Source organism: Cydia fagiglandana, chromosome 12, assembly GCF_963556715.1.
Source record: "Cydia fagiglandana chromosome 12, ilCydFagi1.1, whole genome shotgun sequence".
Taxonomy (NCBI): Eukaryota; Metazoa; Arthropoda; class Insecta; order Lepidoptera; family Tortricidae; genus Cydia; species Cydia fagiglandana.
In genome coordinates, this window is record NC_085943.1 from 4,330,634 (window position 1) to 4,344,425 (window position 13,792).

The 13,792-nt window shown below is 36.9% G+C and overlaps 1 protein-coding gene across 2 annotated transcripts in view; it reads left to right on the forward strand.

The window, feature by feature from the left end:
* The window catches only part of LOC134669415 (solute carrier family 22 member 1-like), a 39,355-nt gene extending 30,310 nt beyond the window's left edge, over positions 1–9,045 (forward strand). The window contains exons 6-7 of one of the 2 annotated variants that reach the window (XM_063526983.1): positions 5,317–5,495; positions 6,007–9,045. In XM_063526983.1, the coding sequence (XP_063383053.1) occupies positions 5,317–5,495; positions 6,007–6,171 (344 nt within the window). In that variant the 3' untranslated portion in view covers positions 6,172–9,045. Of the gene's footprint in view, positions 1–5,302; positions 5,496–6,006 lie in introns of those variants that run through there. The other variant, XM_063526985.1, reaches the window with a different exon arrangement.
* Positions 9,046–13,792: the final 4,747 nt, after the last annotated feature.

The window sequence follows — 13,792 nt, forward strand, 5'->3', positions numbered from 1 at the left end:
ATCCACCAAAATGTTTGCTGACTTATCGTGTCAAACCCTACTGTTTTAACACTAGAGTTTACCCAATAATTGTGACAGATTGTCACTTGGCCGCATCTAGGTCATCTAGGAAAAACAGCATCTGCCTGGTCGGTGCGATCGATTGTTGGAGGGCAATTAAATAAATAGATTGCGAGTACTCACATCGTATATTATCCGTTTTCACATGGTGAAATAAAGTACAAAAAATGTCACATCATGTTAATAGGTGAGACAGAAGCATAGATAATGCAGATCTACTTATAATACATCATTTGTCATAGACATAACTTAAGGGCTATACAGACGTTCTAACAATAATATACAGGGTGATTCATGAGACGTGAGCAGGACTAATCCTGCACACTCAGTAACTGGTAATTGATCGATCACCGTCGTATTTAGGTGAAACAACCACACTTTTTCCTATTTTTCAACTTTTTCGTGAGGGCAAATTTAATTCTCTACAATCATGGTCACCCTACAAGACCTAATTAATAAACATAAAACCTCTTTTACGAAGAAAATAAAATGTCAAACCTGAGTGAGATACGAGTTTTCAAAAGTAACCAGACCGTGATGACAGTGATGACATTCAATTTGACACAGAATATCGATAGTTTAGTATTCTAATGTTAGGGTGACCATCCATGTCGTAAATAAATTAATAATTTTGTTTTTCAACACGACTAGAAAATTAACGTTTACCTCACTAATACTGATAGGAAACAGTTGCTTATAATTTACGAAATGCGCAGTGTTACTCCTGCTCACGTCTCCTGAATCACCCTGTATAGTTCATCGTCAGTTTGGGTAAATAAATATGAGAAGGTTTTGTGTCGTTGGCAACCAAAACTTTAGGTATGTTTTCCTTGCCAATGATGCAATACCAACTCGAATATGACGTCGGTTTTAGAGCTTAGATATTCAATTGATTAAAAAAATAACAGTGAACCCAATAAGATCAGTGTCATCGTCATCATCATCATCATATCAGCCAGATCACGTCCACTGCTGGACATAGGCCTCCCCCAAAGAGTGCCACAATGACCGGTCTCGCGCCACCCGCATCCAGCGGACCCCCGCGACCTATACCAAGATCAGTGTACGACTGTTCAAATAACGATTACAATAAAATAGGTATTTATTAATGTTGGTAATAAGTCACTTCAAGGAGTTCAAGGAAAACACCTTGATAAAAATTAATACATCTTATTAAGTAGCATAAAAAACAATGATTTACGTGTTAGTTTTTGTTATTATTAATTCCAGTCAAGTTTTTTGCACTTCAAGAACGATCTGTATGAGGAAAAACTTACTTAATATTCATTTGAAAAAAAACACGATAATGATTTAGCTTCCAGTCGTTAGCTTATTAGTTACATATTTGTTTAATCGTATGGCGTTTAAAAAATACTGTAGGTAAGGAACATTTAATCCAATTTCATTAAATATATTTGCAGTAGGTATCAAATGAGTTCATCAAAATTATTACCTTATTATGTCTAGTTGCATTGTAATTTCCGTCGGGTATTAAAACTTATCTCTCATTGTACAAGTACAAGTATATACAGATGTTATCATAATTCAGATGTGTTCATAATTATTTTCCATCACATTTTCTCGGAAACGTTCGTATTTGTCATGCTACTTCAGCCAACATCAGTACTTTTTGTACCGAGACTGACTGAAATAGCAAGACACGTTCATCGAGTACGTCTCCGCGAAAATACGATGGAAAATAATTATGCACTACCTCAGTACGACTATTTAGGGTGTCACCACATTTTTTTCGACGTTGAATCGGCTTAGGCCGGTGAGAAAACGCACTATATCCATGGCAATGGCATAAGAGCAAGAAAAATGTAATTATTTTCGCTTTAGCTCGACTCGGCCAGTCGACTAGTTAGTTAAAATAAATAAGTAAATAAAGCCCCTCTTGCATCTAGCTATTAGAGCAATAGGTATTCGTATAGGCATTTTTCATATTTGAAATATGTAAAATGGCGTACGGTTTGCAAACTTATTCTTTGTAAAATGTATAGACACCTATGCGTATGCAAGACATTTTGTATAGGTACCTGAGGGGCTTGAAGCTTTTAAGTTTTTAGGGTTCCGTACCCAAAGGGTAAAACGGGACCCTATTACTAAGACTTCGCTGTCCGTCCGTCCGTCCGTCTGTCCGTCTGTCTGTCACCAGGCTGTATCTCACGAACCGTGATAGCTAGACAGTTGAAATTTTCACAGATGATGTATTTCTGTTGCCGCTATAACAACAAATACTAAAAACAGAATAAAATAAAGATTTAAGGGCTCCCATACAGCAAACGTGATTTTTGACCAAAGTTAAGCAACGTCGGGCGTGGTCAGTACTTGGATGGGTGACCGTTTTCTTTTTACATTTTTTCCCGTTTTTTTTTTGCTTTATGGTACGGAAGCCTTCGTGCGCGAGGCCGACTCGCACTTGCCCGGTTTTAACAATAACGTATAGAAGTTTGAATGGTAAAGCCAGTGAGGCGACACTCCTCCTTTTGGCATTCTTGGCTCCTTTCGGCTCAGCATTGCTCCGAGCAATTATTAGGGTTGACACAACTTGACGTTCCTTTGCGTGCACGACCACAGATAGGATAATGACATGAATTTTAACAACGCTAAGTAGCCGAAATGGATAGTGCCATACTTTAGAAAGGAACATCATAATTCGTCCCTAACGGCGCGATTTGAACTTTAAGATATCGCGCCGTTAGACATTCACACATATGTGACGTTTCACGGCAAAAGGTAGGTACCTTATAGCAGCTGGCGCTTACGCTTATTATTAACGCCGCTCCAATATTCAGTCGGGGTAATGGTACCTTTCGCCGTGGAACGTCACATATCTTTACTATATCTTATCTAGTGCATCTCTAATTCATTTCCCGAATCGCGCCGTATGTCGCTGTCACACTTCGGTTTTGCAGGAAGTGTCTTTTCTGTACGGTAGTACCTACTATCATTTACTGTGGCACAAGCCGATTCGGCATCGATAGGTCTAATGACACCTTTAACAATAAATTGCAGTCACAAACACAGTCATACAGTGTGGATTATCATCGTTGTTTAGATTAGTTCAACCGCAAATAGATATAGAGATAGAGTAAAACCACAAGCAATACTGCAATCACATTAACGTTGATTATTTGTGTCATCACTAACCATTATGATACCAAACTATGAGCGATGATTGTTATATTGTTATGTTGAATATATGTATTGATTGCATACAGATATAGTAGGTGTAGGTATTGCACCTATAATCCTTTACCCTACCCTATAGGTATGTAGTTATAAAAATGGTTGACAAATTTATTAGGGAATGGATGGATATGTGTTCGCGCCACCTCGCGGTAGATAATCATCTTTACAATATTATTATTTTCTATAAGTTTAAGTACCTACGTATCAATATCAGTTAGGGTATGTAATTTTGTCAATAACATAAAAATGGCCGAGTGGGTGTCGCATCACACTTTAAAAAGTTTATACATATTTATGAAAAAAAAAACATATCATAAATTATATTATGATATTTTTATGCACTCTCACTAGGTACTCTTATTGTTGTCATGTGCCGCCTCTAAAATATATTATTGTCTTTAAACTACAGTATTTTGCCCTATTGTGAAACATGGAGATACGTTTGTCCTTTCGACAAAATAACCACAATTATGTTATTTACATAGCTATTAGGGACCAAATAGAAGGTTATCAAAAGCGTGAGAATGTTATGAAAAAAATTTCTCATGATTGTCAATTATTTTGTATAGGTAGTAATACTCCGCCGGTCAACTAGGAATGTTTTTGTATTTTAAATTATACTCAACAGTGTTGCAGAATTACAGAATATAGGTAATATTTAAATTAGTATTTAACACATTCACTGCCACCAACGCATATGTGAATGCGTTAAATATTACTAGGTAAGTAGGTAGGTAATGTCTACCTCCAAAGCGTTTTATTATTATAAGTAAATTAGGTAAATTGCCTATTTCTAAACATTATGTTGTAATTCTTTCGGAAAAGTAAAAAATATGTATATGTAAAAAAAATACCGTGATTTATGAAATTGAAGTTATTTTACTACCTGCTTAATTTATAATTTATTGAGTCAATTAAATTAGATACAATACAATATTATTAATAAATGCAGAACAATGATACAATACATAATAAATCCCAACTAAATTTATAACTAACTTAAAATTACAAAATCCCCTGCCAAACAAATCCTACTTAATTACTTAATATACATATTGCACTTAGAAACTCCGCGATGGGAAGGAAGGAAAATATATATCGTGACGAATAATGATCCTGTTTGCACATTAGGTTATTTATGCTATAAACATATAGTAAGTACCTACCTAACTAATTTAAAAATGGAAATTGGTAAGAAAGCCTACGTATAAAACTTTATAAAACAGAATATAACCATAAAATATGAGTAATAAATGACAAAATATTAAATTACATAAATTACTAAAAGACATATACAGGAATATAAAACTAAAACTAACTACAATTAAAATAACTAAAACTAAAAATTAAAAATACCTATCAAAATTTGGTGCCTTCGGGAGGATGCCCAACACGCAGGCAGCGTTCCCGCGCTGGATTGCGATGGCAGTAATAAATGCAATAAGTACGTACCTAACAAATATTGTGACTAAAGGAAGACTGACGCTAGACCGGCCCGAGCCCGGGCCGAGGCGTCCGGCAGATCATTTTCTATGACGACTAATTGGTGATCACGTGATGCTTTCCATAGAAAACGAAGCACTGGAAGCTCCGGCCCGGCCGCGGCCCGGTCTAATTACTTAATAACTATTAATGAGGTAGGTACGTAATACAATCCCAAAAAAAAATATCTCTTTCACATACACGGGACAATGATATCCCGCACACTTGCGGAGGCGTACATGAAGCCGAAGCCAGCACGTACCCTTTCGACAATTTAATGAAATACATACATATATAAGAAAAACCTACACCGAGCGGATACTGCCTCTACCCTTGTCGTGGGACACGCGCAGAGACAGCATCCGATATGGTGAAAACACTATTGAGAGCGGACTTAAAATGCGGCCTGCAATAATATTTTTTAAGTTTATCCTGGTGATAAAATTTTTTATTTATATCCATTTTAGCATTATTACACTATGATTATTATACTAGTAAATAATCGTTTATATCCATGAAAAACCGCCCGCAAGGCGCAAACCACATAACCTTAATTTCATAACAGATTCCGTTGTACAGCGGCCTGGTGGTCTACTGCGCTGTACCTCGTCGGCAAATGGAGCGTGACCCTTGCCTACAGCTCCGTGTATATCTACGTGTCTGAGGTCTTCCCGACGAACATGAGACAGACTTTGATCAGCATCTGTTCGACGGCTGGTAAGATCGGGTCTTTGGTCGCGCCGATGACGCCGCTATTGGTAAGTTCTACATCAATAACAGTTTTGAATGATTCACTGTTAGTTTCACTAGACTTATATCGACCGGGATATGGACCGTGATTACCTTTTGTATCGGGAGCTCGAAAACAATACGAAAGGTAATCACGGTCCATATCCCGGTCGATATAAGTCTAAGTTCTATATCTCCGTTGCCATCATCACTGTCCATTCTTTTTTGTGCCAAATCATTTTGTATTCAGTAGGAAAGTTTGGGGCAAAGACCAATCTCCCTCTCTCTCTTATTACCTCTCCAACTAGTGAAGGTTAGCAATCACCACCTCTAAATATCAATGATCATTGCAATTTCAAAAACCTAATGGCCTTTCTTTTCTGCGATTGATGACTGTAGTATCAGTATCGTTTATTGGTTTGATATGGCTTTATCTAAATTTTAACAATTGGTTTAACTCTCTCGAAGTTTTAAATATTCAGACGCAGACTCCCCCATCACTTTTATTATTTTAAACGACTTCAATTTGTTTTTGTCTAGACCTTCTACCACAAGTCCATGCCCACGGTCCTGTTCGGCGGCATGTGCATCGTCTCAGGGCTTCTGGTGCTGATACTGCCCGAGACGAGGAACACGCGGCTCCCGGACACGATCGAGGAAGCAGAAGCATTGTCCAAAAAACGGAACAAAGTTGACGAATCTTAACATAGGAAGCTGATTTAAATGAATGTTGATAAGTTTGGTAATTGTCATACATATTTCTACAAATTGTTAAGGATACCGTTGATCTAAAATTTTCAATATCCACCCGGACTGATAGCTGAACAAAATATTAAATGTATTTTCAAATCGCTATCTAGCTAGGCTCTAGAGTAGGGACTCTAGACAATAAGCCAGCCATTAAACCATTCGAAGAAAGCTTTTATTTTATACCGTAGACTTTGATAAATATCAGCTAAGTTCAGATAATGGCAGCTAAGTTCAACATGCAATTTTATATTTAGTATCCTTCCATTTGAATCCAAAATTAAATTTGCTTTGTGTGGAATCGTTTGGCAGTATTTTACTGCTTTTGGCAGATAGCCCATTCTCTAATGCTGTTAGTGTTTTCTATGTCTGATTACAGAATAGAATTCAAATTACCTTACGTTGCCCATGATTTATTCTAGAGTATAAGACTAATAGTGACTGTAGTGAGAATATTATGAAAGTATGACTTATTTAATGACCAGGTTTTCTAATTATGTATAGGATCACTTGCTTCTCCAATAGATCCCACATAGAAAAAAAATATGACTGTCTGTAAAGTCGGTTTACGGACGATAATTTTGCGTGATAAAGTCTTAAGTAGACATGGCCGTAACGTTACCATTGAGATCCGTCCACAACGTTACCATGGAAATATGTCCACAACGTGACACTTTTTCGCACTTCGATTTATAAGATGTTATCACGTCAAAAAGCATAATGAATAAATTACCGTAAAAAACAATGCAGACTTAATTCGGTAACAACTACAATAGAAATAAAACAAGAAACGTTCAGTCAATTTGTATAAATTTGCTATTACTAGAAACAGTTTTATTGAATCGTAAAATGTAAGAAGGTATTGAGAAGTTTTTTACAACTTTAACAGTTCGGCCGGTTGCATCTTCACAATACGCTATTAAAGCTACAATGTACAGTGTCTTATTGTCCGACAATGTCGTATAAGCACCTGTCGTAAAACTAGCTTAGAAAGTTTGAAGTATTTTATAAACAAAGTACTGTCAGATTAAATGTAAACATTATCAAACCCACAAAAGTCTGCTTTAAAGAATAAAATCAATTTTACAGTTCGAGTTTCTTATCATTTTTACTAAAATATATAGGTACAGTCAAGTGTAAAAATATGGGTGTATCTGTATAATTATCATACTCAAAAAACTATGGGATATATTTTTGAGTAATTAGCACCAATATTTTTACACTGGTTACTTTTGGTTTTGTTCAAGCCAATCACGGCCGAATACAATTTTATAGAAAATCGGTTAGATTTTTCGATTTTGGTGATTTGTGTTTATTTATATGTTATACATTGTTCAAAACGTACGAATGTACTTAGTATCAACTTATCGAAATTATCTACTTAAACTTATCTAATAAGAATCAATAATTATTTACCGTCTATTGCTACTTATAATCCAGTAAATTTGTCGAATTTTGTAACCTGGCTCTTTTGCGTCAAATCCGGTAGTTCTGATTTTTTGCAGACTTGTTTATGATGTTAGCCCAATGAATAATCCAAGTTTGTGACTTCGAGCGCCGAACGCAACTTTGTCAAAAATCGAATAAACCGCAATTTTTTTTAGATTTAGGCGATTATAACCCTAAAGTACTAGTTTTTGGTAGTAACTTCCTAGGGCGTTTTTAAAGTAGACTAAATTTGCTACAATAAGACACTAGAATTGTCTCTGTACATCTAATATTTTTCGAGATAAAGCCTTTCAAAATTTTATATTTAAATTTTTATATTTTTAAATATTTTTTCAAAATAGGCACTCATACATTTTTTTATGGAAAATAAATATTTTGTAGAACGCGCCGGTGATGAATTCCATATAAATTACCTACCTAACCCTTATATTATAGCTAAGAACTGATGTAAAATTATAAAACTTTGAAAGGTTTTATTTCGGAAAATATTAGATGTACAGAGACAATTCTAGTGTCTTATTGTAGCAAATTTAATCTACTTTAAAAGCGCCCTGGGAAGTTACTATCAAAAACTAGTACTTTAGGGTTATAATCGCCCAAATCTAAAAAAAATTGCGGTTTATTCGATTTTTGACAAAGTTGCGTTAGGCGCTCGAGGTCACAAACTTGGATTATTCATTGGGCCAACATGATAAACAAGCCTGCAAAAAATCAGAACTACCGGATTTGACGCAAACGAAAAATGTATAATTTTACTGTATTATTAGCAAAGCTCGAATACTTCTATTTTTAAACCTATAGAATATGTAAGTGATTCTAATGTCATTTTATTATTTATTATCTGTAATGTTTACGTAATTATTTGCTAAACATATACATATATTGACGTAATCTTTATGGTGGATATAAAAAAGTATACAATTGTAAGAATGATTACAATACATCTTCAATAATTAGGTTTTTTTTTAAATACATACATGAAAGTATATTAAAACGCCCAAGGTATTTATCTAACGACATTTACAAGGTATTTATTAATAGGTACCTTAATTCACGGCATGCGAGCTAAATTATAGTATTTATATTTCATTATTTTAATGAAAACAGTATGTCAATTCAATTTTATGGATAAATGTGACAATTATACTTAAAAACTACGTTATAGTATCGATATACGATTGACAGTATTTTAGTTTTGTAAATGCAGGTTTTGTGTAAAAATTTAGAAGTAAGATTTATATGGGACCAATGACAAGTCAACGCTATTAATGCATTTTTTTAAATAAAACATATTACAATGTTTATTAACTTATGTATTTAATGTCAGTACAAACGAACGCATTATGGAAACTCACAATTTTTACAATAAACTTTTATAAATACTGTGTGTTTTTTTATCAGTAAAATTATTTGTGGACCTGTTTTCTTGAAGTTTGAAGTTAAAAAATTGTATGTATGCAAATATCGCCCAGCATGATTAGAGATATTTTCGTCGATAATCGATTAATTAGTGGGAGATCCGAGATACATATATGGTCGACCTTCACCAATCTGTTTGACGGATGAAACTATGAAAATATTAAAGAAAATATGTTCCAGAACGTAAATAAATAGGGTTGCCTGAAGAAATATGGTCAAGGCTATTTTTAATTAATTTTTGAAAAAATATTTTTTTCTTCAAATTTCACCGATTTGTCTGACGAACGAAATAAGTTTCAATGCAAAGTACCTTTAAAACATGAATCAACTAGGTTGCCTTATGTTTTTCCAGTCACTATTATGTGGTTGCCGTGTTTAAAGAGATGATATTATATCGATAATTTCACACATCTGTCTGACGCTTGAATTAAACATCAAAATGATGGTAATTTTATTGCAAATACAATGGTATAGGGTTGCCTGTGAAAAACCGGTCACAAAAAAAGAGTTGCCAGGCTTTTAAATAAATAAGAAGGGAATACTTAGCGATAACTCATTAACGGCTTAACTGGTCAAATTTGTTTTAAGTAATTTAATTTAAATGAGTTTTTTAAGCACTATTTTTGTGATTTTTTTCATACTTTTTGCACCGTTGGTTCAGAAATTAGATTATGGAGTCTAGGTGTAAGATCTATGTAACTCAACAAAGGATTTATCCTCAACGTTCTCCGGCCGACTATAAATGGTTTAAGAGACAGAAAACTCTCCCACAAAAACTGGTAACAACGCGGCAACTTTGAGAAAAAATAAATAAAGTCCTACAGAGTTGAACGCTCAGTCTTACGCTGCAGCCAGAGACGATTTAAAAAGTCTGCTGATTTTCTTGCAAAGTCAGTTTTTAGGGTTCCGTACCCAAAGGGTAAAACGGGACCCTATTACTAAGACTTCGCTGTCCGTCCGTCCGTCCGTCTGTCCGTCCGTCCGTCCGTCCGTCCGTCCGTCCGTCCGTCCGTCCGTCCGTCCGTCCGTCTGTCACTAGGCTGTATCTCACGAACCGTAATAGCTAGACAGTTGAAATTTTCACAGATGATGTATTTCTGTTGCCGCTATAACAACAAATACTAAAAACAGAATAAAATAAAGATTTGAATGGGGCTCCCATACAACAAACGTGATTTTTGACCAAAGTTAAGCAACGTCGGGAGTGGTCAGTACTTGGATGGGTGACCGTTTTTTTTTGCTTTTTTTTGTTTTTTTTTTGCATTATGGCACGGAACCCTTCGTGCGCGAGTCCGACTCGCACTTGCCCGGTTTTTTAATGGTAAAATCTCTAACATATATTATCTTCTACGCTGATCGGTAGGTACAGCCACCATCAGATAATGAGCAGCGGCCGAGGTGCTCAAAAATAATATATTTTTCACCACACCAGCTTGGAAAGGCTTACTTTGCACTTCAAAAACTGATAGCAAAGTTGCATTTTATTCACATGTGAGGCAAAGTAATCAAATGCAAATTTTGAGTTGTCTTATCATGTTTGCTGGTAGAATTGACTTTTAAATGATAATTTTGGATGATAAATATTTAATAACATTCATTTGGATTAGATTTGGATTGATTATGATTGATATTTTACATTTAATATTTGCTTCGGGTTGGTGTGGTGAAAATTTTTGTGTTTCACTCGGGGGCAAATTTTGTTTAACCCTCGTGCTTTGAAACCCTCGCAACGCTCAAGATTCCATTTTTCGAACGACTCACTACGCTCGTGGTTCAATTTTGGAATCTTTCGCTTGCTCGGCTACCAATATTAGCACGAGCGGTTAAACAACAAATTTGCCCCCTTGTAAAACAAATAACTATTACACGCCGTAACGCCTTGCCAATTGAGACGTGTTTTTATTTGGTCTTTCCGGAGCATGGGTGACCTGCTGCACGACCTGGTTCCCGCCACTCTTCCTTGTACAACCAGCCTTCCTTATATGGCTATATTCATCATCATCATCTCAGCCATAAGACGTCCACTGCTGAACATAGGCCTCCCCCTTGGACCTCCATTCGTACCGGTTGGAAGCCACCCGCATCCAGCGTCTTCCGGCGGCTTTAACAAGGTCGTCCGTCCATCTTGTGGGTGGACGTCCTACGCTGCGTTTGCTAGTCCGTGGTCTCCACTCGAGCACTTTTCGACCCCATCGGCCATCTTCTCTGCGCGCAATGTGGCCTGCCCATTGCCACTTCAGCTTGCTAATCCGGTGAGCTATGTCGGTGACTTTAGTTCGTCTACGGATCTCCTCATTTCTGATTCGATCACGCAGAGAAACTCCGAGCATAGCCCTCTCCATAGCTCGTTGAGCGACTTTGAATTTTGAGATGAGGCCGATAGTGAAAGACCACGTTTCGGAGCCGTAAGTCATCGCTGGTAACACACATTGATTAAAGACTTTCGTCTTGAGGCACTGAGGAATGGCTATATTAGCTGTATTTATTTCCTCTCGTCTCTGATACAACTATCAGCTAGATAGGCGCTTCTGAGAGATAGTTCAGGACGAGGAAACACACTTTACCCGAGGAAAGTTCCCGGCAATTTTTGTTGTCTTAGACCGTTTGTTTTCTGGTCTTGGCTGGCGAGAAACTTTCATAGCTATAGCTTTTGTAAATCTATAGCTTGAAAACTAATTTATAAATACGACGAAGTGTACACTGTCTATGTACAATAAAAGATAACGGCGTCTATATTATATATAGACGACGGAGCTCATTAACTAAACACGCGTCTTCAAGGAGGCCTAGAAACGACTAGTTGCGAGTACCCTCAATCTGACCTACCAATGAGCTACAAACGTGGAAGGCCTGTGAAAGCTTATTGGGAATGGCGGCGCTCTTCCATAGCTGGAGAACTGGTAAACATTTAAGAATAGGTATTTGAGGCAAGCTGAAAATTTGTTTCATAAATACTTCTCAGCATACCCTAACTCAGAACTGCAGTTTTATTATGTGCTTGGTATTGGTAGATGGTCCATTGTGGAAACATATAAGTTTATTTAAATAACATAAAACCAGGATTTAAAGATACTGTAACCATGGTAGTGAGCGACAAGAATAAATTGATCCACTCAGATATTTTTGAATCCGAAGAGATATTCGAAAAGTGTTCGAGGGTGCCAGATACTTTTGGCGCGTCGTTTCGTACGCTATACGCGGCAAGGTGCTGACTACATGGACCCTGCACAAACAGACTGCATACATCCGCTGCTATCATGCACTCTTAAGATTGTCTGTTGAGGCTATCAGGCTGAGTGACGTCATAGAGCAATCTTTAACCGCTGACTCCAATCACACAAAGAGCCTTTATGCACCAGTGTCAACTTATAGTGATGGGGCGTTGTCGACATCGTATTTAAAAGAAAATTCTGCAATCTTATAAATATGTTCAGTACTACTTTTTAATGACCGATCGGGTGGAATAAGGCGGTTATCACACTGCCGCCACATTTCGTTGCGAAGTGCGTAGCGACGAATTCGCGTGCGGCGACGACGGTACGGTGGTGCGGTTTGCTTCGTATCTTCGTTCAGAGCTGTGGTGCACGACCAGCACGACGAACCGCGTTTATGTCCGAAAATGTGTACGGTACTACGGAGCTCGGTGTGGCATACCCTACGGCGCGCACCGGGTTATTCCCACTAGTTACCACCAAGTTGTTACCAGTGGTAACTACTGGGATTTTTTTCCCACCTTTTACCACTGGGAAAAAAATCCCAGTAGTTACCACCAAACCGAATTGGTGAATTTTTCGCAGCTGGCGTTTGGCGTCAAGATCTTCAAGTCGGGTGTATCCGAAGTTATCAAGACCCGTATTGACAGCAGTTCGCCAGTATGCTCCAGTATCACTAATATTCGGAGAAAGAAGTGTCAACTGTAATTTTTTCTGCATATATGTACTTAGAAGTGCCCATTTTATATTTGAACTTAACCCATAAGCAATTTTTTTTACTAAACCATTTAAAAATGTATCAATAGTGATAGCGACATCGATATTATTAGGCGCCTCACTATGCCACGTTTTAGAGAAGTGCAATATTTCGGGCGCTCACGACGGACAAAGGGGGCGGCTCCGCGATATCTCCGCGAGAGGATGCGGGAACATCGGATACGTTGCACTAGGAATGACAAGCTTGTATTGAAACATTTATTTATAGGTAAAGATTTTCCTTTATTTATTTTCAGGAATAGCTGGATTTAAATAAAATTATGTACTTAATCGTTAAAACTCCCTTTTTTCAATCACCATCTCCGACGTCCACGTGTAAAAGGGAATATAACATCCTAATTTGTCATTTTACTTTATAGCGAAGAGATTTTACTCGTCGTTTTAGATAATGGAGCTGGAGCGCTAAGCCGAGTCAACTATTATAATTTAAAAACTTTAAATTAACTAAATAAGTAATGTAATCTCACGGTTACTAATAGCTCCTGGTGATTTCGGTCACACTCGCACTCCAAATTTCTGCTTGAAACACTTAACATTATTATTATCATACCAATATACGTAGATACCACTGCAGTGCTGGGCATAGGCCTCCCATTGTTGTACAAGAAGGAATGAGGTAATTCTCATTATAAGACTATTGTTTTTATTCGGATTAATCCCTGCCACTTATTTCCGCCATCGCTCTATGCGACAATATTTCCATCTTCACCACAGATGGTTGG